Consider the following 14,891-nt stretch of genomic DNA (forward strand, 5'->3'; position numbering starts at 1 on the left):
TGCATATTTCATTCAATTGTCCAAATATTCCTAATAACTTGGCGCTCAGGGGGGCAAAATGTTTAACAAACATCTCTTGTTAACATGCGTCCTCGTTTACTTAGTTTAAGACACGCTTACTTGTTTCATACACATGTGTATGTGAATCGAAGTGTCAAATGTGTTAGAGGATAATTTCCTTTTATAAAACATGGAATTATTTACGTTTTTGAACTTTCCAGCCGTTTCTCTGGTGTTTCAAGTATCATGTTCAAGTGTACAAGTTTTTATTTACATTTTAAGCATATAACATACATGAGATGTTGACATAGAAGCAAATCCGTTACGGTTTCAACAAAAACAATAAAACATAATTTATATCACTTATTACATTATATAAAACACAATGAACATGATGTATGTATTACTTAAGTTGAGATCAAATTGAAAATAATACTCAAACAAAGTACAGTACTATCAGGCTATGTTAATTAAATTACTGATTAGGGCAATCAGGGCATTAAACAAGTTTTCTTAGAGGGACACTGGAAGACCAAGGCTTTTTGATTTTTGTATGACCGAAATGTGATACAATAGCTTTTCTCCTGTATCTAAGATGTTGTGAAATCTCGTCAGTGCTTCAATTAACTAAAACATAAAGGTTAGTGTACAAAAAGTAACAAAATTTGCAACACTATTATAGAAACTACATTTGTACGTACTTAACGTTTGATCAATTTAAAATCTGGCAAATTCCTCCCACTTTGTCTAGCTCTTTTACAAATATTAAGCTTAACATAAAGCTTAATTGATAAGGGTCAGTCTAGATGTTCTTAAATTGCTTGGTCTACCAAATGTTTTAACTGTGCACGATACTGTCATATACTGTCCGTATTCTGTGCCCCTCTGCTGGCGTAATTGGCTCATGTGCCGTGAAAACGACTGATAAGTTTGATCACTTAATCCACAATAAAACAGACGTAGCGTTTTAAGATTGTTATGAAGAGCAGTATCCGCACAACAAGCACCCATTTGAAACTCAGATCTTCTATGCTGTCGTTAAGTATTATGAGTGAGTCCTTCGACATTTCACAATGATCGAAATTCAGTGATCGTACACCATTTGGAAGCGTTATTTTCGTCTTTTCGAGATCCATTTCGTGAATTTCCAAGTGCGTAAGGCAGTCCAAATTGCAGAGTAGATTCTGCAGCCAGGGACCGTATTTGATTTCATTAATGTTCAAAAACTTTCTTTTGCGTGTATTATTAATCGTACATTTCATTACACGATATGTTTCAGTATCATTATCGTCTATACGAATGGAACTCTCAACAAGCGTGAACTTTACACGTTGTGCCATTAAAAAAATGTTGAAGACATTTGTTTTAAAACTGTCCTCTGTGAACATACAATTCGACAAATACACATGTCTTATCGAAGGCGTTAAGTACATATTGTATGTTCTAGATGTCAACATTGTGGTTCGATTTAAAGTACTTTCGACTCCCTGGAATACATAGTCTGTCAAGTTCATGTTTTCGAACGCAAGAGATTTTAATCTGGAAGTATCTTTCAGAACGTTACAAAATTGGTCTAAATTACTGCAGTTTGCAATTTCAATTTCAGACACATTTCGCAGTCCGCCACATCCGGACGTTTCGATTAAGCGGTTGTCTTTATCACCAACGTTGTCAAATTTTATTGTGTCTATCTTATCGGTAACACTAATTATCGTAGGAAGTATTTCGCTTCTGCAGCAGATGAATGTCATATGCCAAGCTTCATTGTGATATCGAAAGTTTAGTGTTCCACTATTGGCGTCCTCTAGCGCACACGCATCAAATATGCATTCAACCTCAATCCCCATTTCGCTTATTTCTTGCACAAACGTTTCCAAAACTTCCCTTGAAATGGAACTAGACCTAATAGCAATTCTATGCAGTTTGGCGTTTTTCAAGTCAATAAACGGAACATTTTCAATACAAATTAATTCAATTATCTCTGTACTAGATGGTATTACTAGCTCAGAGTTGTTGTCTACCACTAATGACTCAAGACGAATAACTCGGACTCTTTGAGGGAATTTCAAACACTTTTTAGAAATGTCTATGTTTGTCATATGAATTTCTTCTGCGTTCGACATATGATTTATACGTTCTATCATCATGGCCTGGCAAGGCGATTCAGCGATACGAATAGTTTGAACATGACTTGGATCAAGGTATTGAAAAGCATCTTGGCATAATGTTTCAGAAAGGTTGGAGATATGGTATGTCTGAAGCATAGTTCCGAATGAAGTGGTAAATTGTATTTTGCTGGCTCTGAGGTCTGACAAAGAACATCGTTGAAGAGCAGTTCCGTTGATACTGATCTTGGTTACTTTTAAATTGTTCATACTAAGATCGCAGATTTTGGACGCTCGTGATAAATTCAAATGTGTTTGTCCGGAGCAGCAGTAAAACAGTTTTGTCACACACGCTGTTCTCGGTTTATGGTCCATTTCTAAATCAGACAGTTGCAATTTCTTCAAATTGGTTGCCGACATCAAAATGGAACATACTTTTGTACTAATATCATTGGATAGTTTCTTGAGCACACACTCTTCCAACTGTGAAGTGTTTACTTTCAGTTGACCTTCAAATTGGACGTTATCAAGTTGCATACTATTTAGATTGATACAAATCGATAAATCCAAACTTGAATTCAGTATAACATCAGATAATTGAAGCACCTTTAATAAACTTGTAAATGGATAAAACTCGATTGCCGCTGCAGTTCTCGTGTATTTTACAATGCAAACTTCCAATGAGCTATTAGGTATGGTTATACACTCGCTAAGGATATGTGCTTGAAAGAAAGTTACATCTTTGTAATTCGAGAAATCACAGTCAAATGCAATTGGAAGGATGCAGTTGTTCAAAAGTATTCTTTGCACATTCCCTGGCAAATGCAGTTCTTGCATTTCTGACATATTTACCCCATTTAACCATATTGTGTGGATGTTGGGTTCCTTTGCTATAAGTCTCTTGTAATTAGAATTATCTAAGCTGACATCGTGAAGCAATACAGTCTTTACATTATTCTTTAAATCTGAGGCTTTCTTCATATCAGTTTTGAATTTCCAACCAGCACTGGCAATATGTTGTATATGGTAAGGGCGTTGGCTTTGGTTTTTAATACTTTCCTCGTTTGCAGAAACAATACATTTATTGAAAACCTGAACGTTTTGCAAAAATGCAATGAACGAGTGTACGTATTCTGCAACATTTAAGTGTCTCAATAGTGTGTCTTCCAAATTGGGGGATAAAGCATCGCAAATGTAACGATGGCTCTCGACGTTCAGCCCCGCAGCAAATACGAGGGGCATTTCAACAGCGCCTAATAGCGATGCGAAATTACGGTTAATCTGATCAAATGACTGCGTCGTTATGGCTGTGTCGCGCTCGATCACATTTTCGATGGCTTGTGGTAAACTGCACACGTATATCGCGCAGAAAAACGCTTGGTAGGATTTATCCATAAATGTCATGCTTTGTATCTTTGACTTATGATCAGTAACATCAATAAAGATCCCGGAGACTCGTGCAATATTCAACACTGCAGGTGGAAGCTTTAGCTCTTCACACAAGAGCTCATCAAAGCAAAACGTATCTTGACGTCCTAAAGTAATTTGAAAGGCAAATTCCGCCAGCATTATGACAAAATTGTGATACTTTTTTAGGATTTTGTTTTCGAGCATTTGCTGCGGAAGAGAAAGTTTCCTGTATTGGTCAGTGTTCTCCAACCTTTTCATGTCTAATGTTTCTCGATGTTTTGATTCTGTATTATCTAATAAGATGGCTAGCATTGTTGAATAAACTTCACACCGAGATTTACAAATTGGTCCGGATTCTAAACAAAGACCAATTACTTGCATTAGCATAGTTGGATTTGCAAACATGTGTCGTGTTTCGTTTGTTTTCATTAATCCCGTCATGTGTTGGAAATTGTTCAGACCTTTTCTTGAGCCATCAACTACCCTGAAGACGCGCTCAATCAGTAGCTCGGAGGTTTCGGTGTCAAAGCCTTTCATTTGCATTTCGTATCTTGGGCTTGACTCAGTGACTGTTAGGTTTTCATATCTGGTCGTTGTAAGAATTGTGCACCTTCCTCGTGTTTTCCGATGCGGTATGTCAGAATGTCCCTTTAAACATTCATGTAGATGTTTCCACTCATCAAGTCCATCTAAAATAACTAAACACTTTTTTTCGTCCAAAATTCTTTGGAGGAATTCCTGTGTATAGAAAGATGATTTAGAGAAATTGTCCACTACCAAATGCTTTATCATTTCATCAACGTCGCAAAAGCCCTGTGAACGATGCAAGAATATCGGAAGTATGAAGTCAAACTTATCCAAAAAATCAACATCAGTAAATGCATGACGATGTCTACGTTGTTGTTGGAGTCCTGTTTCTCCTTGTGACGTTGTTGTTTTTTGATCCTCAAAAACCTTTCTCATTCTATAGCACCATTCCAGAACAATTTTTTTACAAAGAGTCGTTTTGCCCACTCCAGGTGAACCATATATGTATATGTCTGTTGTAGTGTTATCTTCACAAGTAAAAATATCTTTGAAAGAAGATATCTTTTCGCCTTCTCTCGAAAGACTTGTTGTCATCATCTGAATAGGCATAAGTTTGTAAATGCATGGGTTTACAAATATATCTTTCAAACTGACAAATTCTTGAACGTGTCGGAATAGATGGACTCTTTCGTACGACTTGATATAATGCTGTATGCTATCTTCAAGGAAACCTGTAAAATACATACAATTTTACGAATAAGTTATAATAATTGTTGTATTATTATATAACAGGTATTTTTATGTAATAGTTAGATGACATAAAGTAAATACTTAATGGTTAAGAATGGGCGGAGTGAGCGCAGCAAATCAAGAAAATATTACTTCAGATCATCTAACTGGCTCAGAATACAACCTACATTATCTGCCAATGAAATTGCAAATAGGCAATTATTAAGAACTAGACTTAGGTTCTACTTTCGCAGTTTTCCGCCTACTGCCATTCATCCGATACATACTCATTGCGTCGGATTTTGCGTTGGCAATGTATACGCAAATGAGGTTGTGTTCTACGTCAGTAAAATGACCTGAAGTAATATCTGTATGATAAATTCTTAAATATTATCATATTAATCATATTTCAATTTCGCAATACTTTGCATAGTATTTTTGTGATACTTATAATAGGAATAGAAAATAAAACTTTTTATTCATTAAAAGCTATTTGATAGTGCATGGGTAGTACTCACTTAAATCAACCCTTACCATTTTTTTTAGTAAAACATCATAACAAAGTAGCATTTAATAATTTTTAAATGGCCTGTCATAAAAGTTTAAAAACGTTTACGGATAACAGTCAAAAGATTTAAAGGGATACTTTAATGTCGAAGCATGGCCTACATGCTAGAGATCGTTAAAACAATACAAACCTGTGAAAAATAAAAATATAAGCAATACTAGTTAACCTATTAAGTCTGATTAAAATGTATATGGTGAAACCTTTATGAAACTGAAAACACAAATGCAGTTGAAAAACTCAGGAATACAAGTGATTTTACTCTAGTAAAATATATATAACAGTCTGTAATTGATTTATTTCTTGCTGAATTGCTGAATTGTTTAGCTAAGCTTTATCAAAATGCACAATTTTCTAAATCTTTTCTGCAGCAAATTATCCTCACTTCAATTCCACACACTGAATGCTCTTTGTATTGGGGATGATTAAAGTGTACGAACATTGTGTTTTCTCATGTCTTGTTCAATAACTGCGTACACTCACACAGAAATGCACATTTTTTTTTATTTAAGTCGCAGATACATCTTACTTAAATTGGCTTCACTCTCTGACAAACCTGAACATGTTAAACATACTAAAATAATGTACTTATAAGGTATGCATACCATTAGGCTGATGCATTTTAAACCAATTTTCATTTTGAGGCGACCCTCGTATAACAAATTGTACTTCAATAGTCTGAAATTGGTACCTACTCATTTGTGTGCTTTCAAATAACACATAGTCGTCTGCACTCATTCCCGGAAAAATCTCTGAATATATATGAAATAAAACGTAATGAATACGTATTTGATTTTTCTCTCCTTTTTTAACATGTTATCTTTATTTCACTCTTTATATACTACATATATCTCAATAATTCTCCCTTTTTATAAATTTCTCGAAACTTCTTAAGTCCCTTATAACAGGATTAAGCTAATCTCACTATTTTTTTTTGTTCTATAAAATGTGTTATATTTACTTCTTCAAGAATTTTTAGAAAAATGTAGGAATAAGCTGTATGACTATCAGAATAAACCATTTTTCATTTATCAAAATCCATTTTCAGTATGTATTTTGGCTAATTGAAATAAGCGAGTTAAGCCTGTTAATCTTAAGAAGTTTCGAGAAATTGGGGCAAAAACATTTTATATATAATATTGAAAAATGTATAGAAGCTGAATAAAATGGAATTCAATAGTTTGTGTATGGAAAAAACATCAGCTTAAATGAGCAAAAATATTGGGGCAAAAACATTTTATATATAATATTGAAAAATGTATGCATTTATAGAAGCTGAATAAAATGGAATTCAATAGTTTGTGTATGGAAAAAACATCAGCTTAAATTAGCAAAAATATAAGTAAATTTAAGTATTATTTTATTATTTTGTCGTGGGGCGGTACCAGGAATTGCCGCTGGAAGGGGAGTAACAAAGGGGCACAACCTTTTGACATTTGCCCCTCCCTCAGAACCGAAATTTAATTAGTTTAAAATGTTGATGTTGGGATTGAAAAATGTAACCATTTCTAGTCCGGAACGGGGCATTTTGAGCGTATTTTATGACTTTTTCTCCGATATTCCAGAGCACGACACTGACGGTAACCCGATGACCCGAGACACTCTTTTTGAGAGGCTCACCAATTAAAATCAAACGGCTGGGAATTCCGCAATGTCACCATAAAAAGCCTCTCTTTAAACTTGAATTCCAACACAATCAATAAATCCCGTTGAGTCACATACTGTAAAGTCCCTACTTACATACTCGTATTGCATTCGGAACTCCTCGGTCATTTTTATCGAAACAACCATGATGTTTTCGATAAAAATGGCCGAGAAGCTCCGAATGACTCCTATTAAACCTATCATGACGTCATCCCTTTGTTTGTTACATTTGTGTGTACTAAAACCCGGTCTCCGGGCTCCACCATAACTGGGAAGCTGCATTTATTGATACGTCTGTGGTTAATTATATAGTGGTGTAAGCAAATTGTAAACTTTTATTTTTTTGAGTGATCTTAACGAAATAACATTGTTTTAACTTAAAAGTACCATGAAATTATGAAAAAAAAACAATAAAATAAAGACATGGTCCGGAGGCCGAAGTTTAACACAACAAAAAACTATTTTAAACTTCGTCATATATTTTCGCGATGTGGAATTGGGTTCCAGGAGTGTCAGATTTTTAGGACAACCACATCATTTCTTTACGGGTCATCTATTTTTCTAGTTGGGTGATCTGGCGGGTCACCAAATAAAAAATGAGTGTCGCGCACTTGATATTCACATAAAAGTAAATTTGGACAGAGAAATGCGCTGGTAGTGTAACCACTCCCATTAAGCAAACAATCCGCTGGACTTACGTTTGTATTTACATCCAAGAATCAAGTTTTTTAAAAACACATCAACATAATACATATAATCCCGATATTTACCATGAATTTATCTATTTAATGCATTTTATTATATTAACCACATCGCGCCCGGGGTTGTTCAACGGACTTATATATATATATATATATATAAATGTTAACAGTTTTGAAAGCCACTGTCGGTATAAGAAAGTGTCTGCAAAAAGTGACCCCCCCCCCAAACATATATATTATGTCAACAAGTCTTAGTAGTACAGCTGGTAATGCTGCAGCAATGCTGCTGCTGCCTCTTCTTCTTCTGCTGCAGTTGTTGTTGTTGTTGTTGTTGTTGTTGTTGATGATGATGATGATGATGATGATGATGATGATGATGATGATGATGATGATAAAAATATGGCCATACCTTCTGCAGTAGATCTTCTTCAGCAAATGGAAACGAAAAACATTGCTCAAAATTCTTGCAGTTTATCATGATATTAATATACCCGTTGAAATCTAAGTCATCAAAGCTGTTCACATTACAGTATCCATGATCAGGTAAAAAGCATTTTGCAATCTCCCAGTAGTCAGAAGACCATTTTTTGGCATTGGTATTTTTCCATGACGGCTTTTTGTATCGGTGCATTTTCGCGATCTCAATAAAAACCAGGTTGCAGTGACTGCAAAATGTATGCATTTGATTTGGTGTTGCATGGAATCGGCACTTCGCTTTCGGACCACTGCACACACCTTGCGTATAACAAGGTATGATATTCTCTATGCAGCACTGCTCACACGCAGCCGCAGCCGTGGAGCTATAAATGGAGTCTTTTATACTTTTCATGGTCTTTTTCACAAATGCTTTTAGGCCCGCCCTGGTCACTGACAATGCCAGATGGCATTTTATACAATTGCATAATTCAGGGTCTGACAATACTGCTAAGTAATTTGTCGACAAGTCGTCAGACATGTTTGTGGTTCAATGCATTATATCAAAATGAAACATCAACCTGAAATGAAAATAATGCAGTTTATAAAAACCGTTATTCTGTTGAATAAATAATTATGTTTATTTGAAGAATAAAGTGGGGATAACTTTGATAGCCTTGAAGTTTGAAGTTGATACATTTTAACTGTTAAGAAAAAAACAACACAATGTTAACAGACAGACGAACGGACGGACGGGTTAACAAAATCATTATTTAGAGACACCCGCGAAACTTTACAGGGCCCTTATAAATGTTATTTGAAGAATAAATATCTACTTTATTTAACCGATGATAAGATATGAAATTCAATTCCCATACACATCAATGACCTGGTTAGGACAAAACTTACCCGTGTATATTTCACATTGTATACCATCATTTTGCAAGGTTTTATTAAATCTTTACGTTACGATATGTATATATTATGTTTCGGATAAAGTGAGGTTTACAATAGACAATACATGGACCAGAAACACAGCGTACATAGTGACCTGTTTATTTGTTCCAATATTACTTCTCACATATTGTGAAGGTGATGTCCCATTTGGTTCCCACTAATTAATGCTTGCAACTTTCTATTAAAGATCTTCCACAAGTGCCCTAGTCCAAAAATGGACCAAAATTGATTAATCACGCCCATTTCCAACATGAACGCAGGAAAACTACGAACCAATCCTTAGTTTATCACATGCCTCCAAAATGTTCAAGAAGATAGACAATCGATGCAAAGCATCAAAGGGCGCCATGAATTAGTTTGTTAAGTTAACAAATTCGTTGGAAATGAATCCAACAATGAATGACAAACGAATTATCAATAAAGTTGTTTTTTAAAAATATTTTTCATCTGTTCTAATTAAACATCACGTGGCGGCTCTCATCCAGTCAATGTATACAGTTAAGGTTATAACGATGCGTTCATGTTAGAAAAGGGCACTGGCGCGATTTTTCAATACCACGAAGCGCTGTTAGGACCTAATTATTCCCAGATCATGTTCTTCACAGGGTAATAATAATGTAATAATAAAAATAAATAAATAATAATAAAATAACAATAATAATAATAATAAAAGTATGATAAATTTACAACAACACCAATTCTTAAAACGAAAGTTTTCTCTATATTTGTCTTGGTCGGATTGTGTCCCCGAGGGTGAATTGTTACACTATCGTAGATGCTCGACCATATCAGCCAAGCTCGGAACCGAAGTGTATTTAAACCAAAGCTGTATTTAAACCAAAACTCTGCTGGCACTGCGATATTCACTGCTTGCACGAAAATCGCCGTTGAAAGCTTTGGGAATACTTTTCCAGTGCATCTGTCTATGCCAACACAATTCCCAACAAAAACCACAATGCCTTCTACCATTCTTACGCATACACCTACTATTACGGTGCCAACACGAACCAATACTATTCATATTTATACCTATAATATCCGAAGAACAACAACATTAAAAACAACAACAACAGAAATACAAAACAATTATCTCTACAACAACGTTAAATGCGCACACAACTGCAGCTAAGTCGAGAATAGCAACAACAACAACAAAAATAGATAACAACATCAAAATAATCAACGATTTCTTATAACTAGACTAGTAAACGCATTACATGTACAGTGTGTGTTTACCAAGTGATAAATTGCGTCATAAATGCTACGTCGGAAGGCAATATTTTGCTTCGAATGATAGCTTTTCATTTTCTTTACCATTTTAAATGAAACATAGCTCAGTCTATGCAGCTCATGGAGCCCCGCCTTCGGTCTTTTACCAAATTTTGGTTGAGAGTTTAGTTTCTTATAACACTTCAACAAACCTGTTCACGATGCGGCCGTCTAACGGAGCACTCTCAAAACATTGTTTGGGAATCAGGTTTGTCGAAGTGTTTGATGAAACTATAATCACCTTACCAAACTCCGGTTATAAAACAAAGGTGGGGCTCTTTAAGCTGCATAGACTGGTCTTTGTTTCATTTAAAATGGTGAAGTAAGCGAAAAGTTATCTTTGATTTAAGTCTTTACTTTAAGCAAAATATTGCCGTCCGACGTAGCATATATATATGACGTAATTTATCACGTGGTATACACACATTGATGTATATCAACAAAATATATCAGCAATACTGACAAAAGCAATCTGTGACAAATGTGACTCAGTTCTAAAAAAACTTCTTATGACCCGTGAGGAATGTGATTTCATGGTACATAAAAAACCCGGCTTCGATCATAAAATTCCCAGGAACTGTGACATATATATATGTTCGAAATGTGTGACAAATGAGAACTTATTTTTTCCAGCTGTGAAGAAACGGATCCTAGGTGGTAAGAATATGATCTGAGGAAAAAAAAGGTCTTACAAAGCGCTTTAGCAAACTGTCAACATAGCATGAATTATGTACCCTTTTACCTTTTTAAAAATATCTGATTTAGGTTGAAAAAGAAGTAATTAAGTAGTTTTAAGATAGTCTAAGCAGTAGTACATTTCTGCAAACAGACATTAATTGTTTTTTTGCACTTTCATTGAAAGAACGCAAACAAATCTGTAAACTTACTTCATCATGCAGTGTTTCGCCAATCATTAACAAGTATTCCAACATGTTTCACATTTACGCACCGTTTGTCGTTAGAACCTAGACAGCTGTGGTCCTCTTTTGCACTTCAGTGACGAATGTACACGGGCATGTTGAATATATAAGCGGTAGATAACATGGTTCGTTGAATAACAATTGCATTAGGTAAGACGATTTTGAAATGCTTATCTCATGTTACAGAGTGAGGAATCACCTGACTTCAACGGGGTTCTCACATGTGTCACCACGGATCAAAACCGATGTAAACAAGCCAGTAAGAGATAGGATTTCCTAAATACCTTTTTCTAGAGAAAAGATAGGAAAATATTTCTTAGCCTATAAAAGACTTTGATATTTTCTGCTTTTAGACGTGTAAAATATTTTAGATTTGCTTGTATTTTAACGATGCAATACTTAGCCGAAATTTCAACTCGACGGAAATTTGTTGAACGATGCAACGCTGTGTTTGCCGTGATTCGTTGTTCGTACATATTTCTTAGTTATTAGTAATAGTTAATAAATCAGACATGCGTTAAAAAGTTGGTTTTGCTCATTACTGTCATAAAACAAGTTGTTCGTTAAATGTTTTTATAGTTTTTTCAATTAATATAGATTTTCAAGAAATGATGTTGTAAACGTGAATGTTATATGTGCTGCCGTTAACGTAAACTTCTTCTCATCTAAATAAAGCCGACTATGTTTAATCGGTATGCTTAACAAACGTATCATAACATGCTTATTTTTTCTATTGTATACTTTGTGTTGCTCTCGTAATTGTGACGAGAATGTATACAACCCAAAACTCTTATTCATGGTATGAATTAACATCAATTTGATCGATTTGAAAAAGTTAAATTTATGTTGCCAGAATGCCATAAAAGTGAGACTTCCAAATACTCATTGTTCCTCTGTTGTTTCACCAAATGTTTACAAAGATAAATGGAAGGCAAGATACACTTCATCCAAACCCGTTCCTTGTATGTTCCAAAGTGAAAGAAATTCAACAGCCAAGAAATGATTACATTCAATAACAAAATCGCCATTCCAAAGCTTAACCATTAAACTGCCCACACTTAAATCCCCTGCTTCGAAAATGGTCAAAATATCTTTATCCAGAAAAAAACCCAGGAAATAACGAGAGATGTTTGTCAAACATTATGCCCCAACTGAGCGCCATTTTTGCGTTAAAGGTCACCATGACCTTGAACTTTGGCCCTATGACCCCAGAATCCAAAGGTTCAACTACTAGTCAGGGCCTACATTCATGTGACCATAGGTCAATGAATTGTTAAGTTTGCCTTTAAGGTCACTGTGACGTTGACCTTTGACCCGAGGAACCCAAAATCAATTGGGGTCATCTACTGGTCAGGCCCAACCTCTAAGTCAAGTTTGAGGGCCATATGTGCAGGCATTGTCGAGTTATTACTCAGACAGCCTATTATCATTCAAGGTCATCGTGACCTTGACCTTTGGCCCCATTACCCTCAAAATCTATAGGGGTCATTTACTGGTCAGGCCCAGCCTCCATGTCAAGTTTGATGACCATCGGTCAAGACATTGTTAATTATGTTATCACTCGGACAAGCTTTGACCTTGACCTTTGCCCCGATGACCCTTTTTAATTAATAGGGGTCATCTACTGGTCATGCATCACCTTCATGTCAAGTTTGGTGACCATACATCCAGGAATTGTTAAGTTATCACTCGGACAAGCTTTGGTCTACCGACAGACCGACAGACCGACCGACAAGTTCAAAGCAATATACCCCTCTTCTTTGAAGGGGGCATAATAAGAAGCACTGACAAAGAAATTGACTACCATGAAAATGACCTTCCCACGTAAGATGATAATTTGTATCTTGCATGGCCTTCCGTGTAAGAAAGGTTCATCCCAACCCGAACCTAGTAGACGGTCTTCAACAAGGGAGGCAATTTTGTGATGTCAATAGAAGAGTTCATTAAGGGTATTTTTTTATCTTTTATTTAGGGGGGGGGGGGGGGGGGGCTTTTACGCCATAGAATAGTATATATCGCTAACCAGACATCGTAAGTATAATAATAATAATATATTTATTGATGAAACAAAGATAAATAATGGCATGTTCTTATAGAAGGAAATTTCACTAGGTCTGAATTAAGCTTGTAAAAGGTTTTCATAGCTTGTCCTGACCAAGTGTCAAACGTTGTGTTAAATGACCCACCAGTTCTAAATACTTTTCCTAGATAAGTAAATTTATTCACAATTTCAAACTCAAGCCCTTGATACAAAAATATTAAATTTCGAATGCGCGCAGAGATCGTCGTTCTGATTTTTTCTTGGACGCAGTGGGAACGCGGCCTTGTATGACAGGGGTTTAAAGAACCAAGACTCTTAAATTTCACAAAACCGGCGATTGAAAAAAGTAATCCCTATTTATGCACCAGTCAATTGTAACCACGCCCCCCCCCCAGGTCTGGGGGTATACCGGGGATAGCCGGGGAAATGGGCCGTGTTTTTACCTGAATGCGGTGGTTTTAGTTTCGCGCAAAATATAGCGGGGAATGGGCCTTACCTAGGGTCCCTTGGGTGCGGGGGCATTTGGCGGGGATTTTACCATCAGTTCGTCCCCGCAGGGCGGTGATTTTACCCGGGGTTGGCTGAACCGAAAGTCAAAGTCCCCGCTATTCCCCGGACCTGGGGGGGGGGCGTGGTTACAATTGACTGGTGCATTAGTAGCATGTAAAACGCATAGTGCTTAAAGCCCAGGGGACCGTTTCAATAAAGGATATACATGCAAGTCAACTTCAATAATCTTAAATCTATTAACACTTGTATCACAAATGGCAAGGCATTTCCTCTTTTTATTCTTCAAATTAGTCTTTGCGATCATTTTTAATAATGCCTAAAGTTCAATTTACAAAACTATGCAGCATAATAATGAAGTGCGCTTTGCGTTTAGATTCTATCATATTTAAATTTGCGTTTAGATTCTATCATATTTAAAAACAACAAATTGATTTAATGGTTAAATACAAAATATGTATACAAAGGCAAGGCTCAATATGATACAATATTAAGTAAAGTACACCTCTATAACACAACAGGAATTAGCATATCAGATATCATATCTGTTATTATATGTAACTCATGGGCTGTAAGCTTAAAGTTAATAAAATCTGCTTCTTCTTGTATATATCCTGCCTAAATGCAAGATATGCCCATAAATGATATGTATCGTATTGCACAAGTACCACGAGACGCAATACACACGTCCTATTAACCGGATTTTGCTTTTTAAATGATAATTATGCAGATTTTTGGATATCGTTTTGCAGAATATATATTATTTCATTATGTCATAAACTTGTCATGACTTAGCAGAAACCTCATTTTCTAAAAATAACCTTCTATGAAAGCTGTTAAAGAGAATTGAAATTGAGTGTAAATGTTAACAATAAATCACAGATGTCAAGTTTTGTAAAGTGAATATATACATAACGAGCCAAGACACCCGACGACAAACATTCTTGGTCACGGATTGCTTGGTTCACATTGAAATATTTCATTTTTTGAGGCCGTTATGAAGAATTATGGTCTTATTTTGTTCGAGCATATTTATATTTTCGTGAAGCCTCAAATGAACTTTCGAACGAAGCAAAACATGTCAATATCGGGAAAAGCTGT

At 35.7% G+C, this 14,891-nt stretch overlaps 1 protein-coding gene across 3 annotated transcripts; it reads right to left on the reverse strand.

Annotated features, from left to right (window-relative positions):
* Window positions 1–249: 249 nt before the first annotated feature.
* On the reverse strand, window positions 250–11,331 carry LOC128218283 (uncharacterized). Of its 3 annotated transcripts, none has more exons than XM_052925917.1 (4): window positions 11,210–11,331; window positions 8,092–8,677; window positions 6,033–6,089; window positions 250–4,774 (listed from the first exon to the last, which is right to left on the reverse strand). In XM_052925917.1, exons 3-4 carry the CDS (start codon window positions 6,073–6,075, stop codon window positions 939–941), a joined length of 3,879 nt encoding a protein of 1,292 aa, XP_052781877.1. In that variant the 5' UTR covers window positions 6,076–6,089; window positions 8,092–8,677; window positions 11,210–11,331; the 3' UTR covers window positions 250–938. The 3 variants fall into 3 exon arrangements, with proteins under 3 accessions (XP_052781877.1, XP_052781878.1, XP_052781879.1); XM_052925918.1 differs by having other exon boundaries at window positions 11,272–11,319; XM_052925919.1 differs by lacking the exon at window positions 6,033–6,089.
* Between the last annotated feature and the right edge of the window lie 3,560 nt (window positions 11,332–14,891).

Source organism: Mya arenaria, chromosome 14 (genome assembly GCF_026914265.1).
Source record: "Mya arenaria isolate MELC-2E11 chromosome 14, ASM2691426v1".
NCBI lineage: Eukaryota > Metazoa > Mollusca > Bivalvia > Myida > Myidae > Mya > Mya arenaria.

What these genes read in the sequence shown, in the direction of transcription:
- LOC128218283 (XM_052925917.1), bottom strand. Translation starts at nt 6,075, where the DNA reads ATGAGTGCAGACGACTATGTGTTATTTGAAAGCACACAAATGA. An exon ending in ATTTGAAAGCACACAAATGA is followed by an intron (nt 4,775 to 6,032) that starts GTAGGTACCAAT and finishes TGTATTTTACAG; the next exon opens with GTTTCCTTGAAGATAGCATA.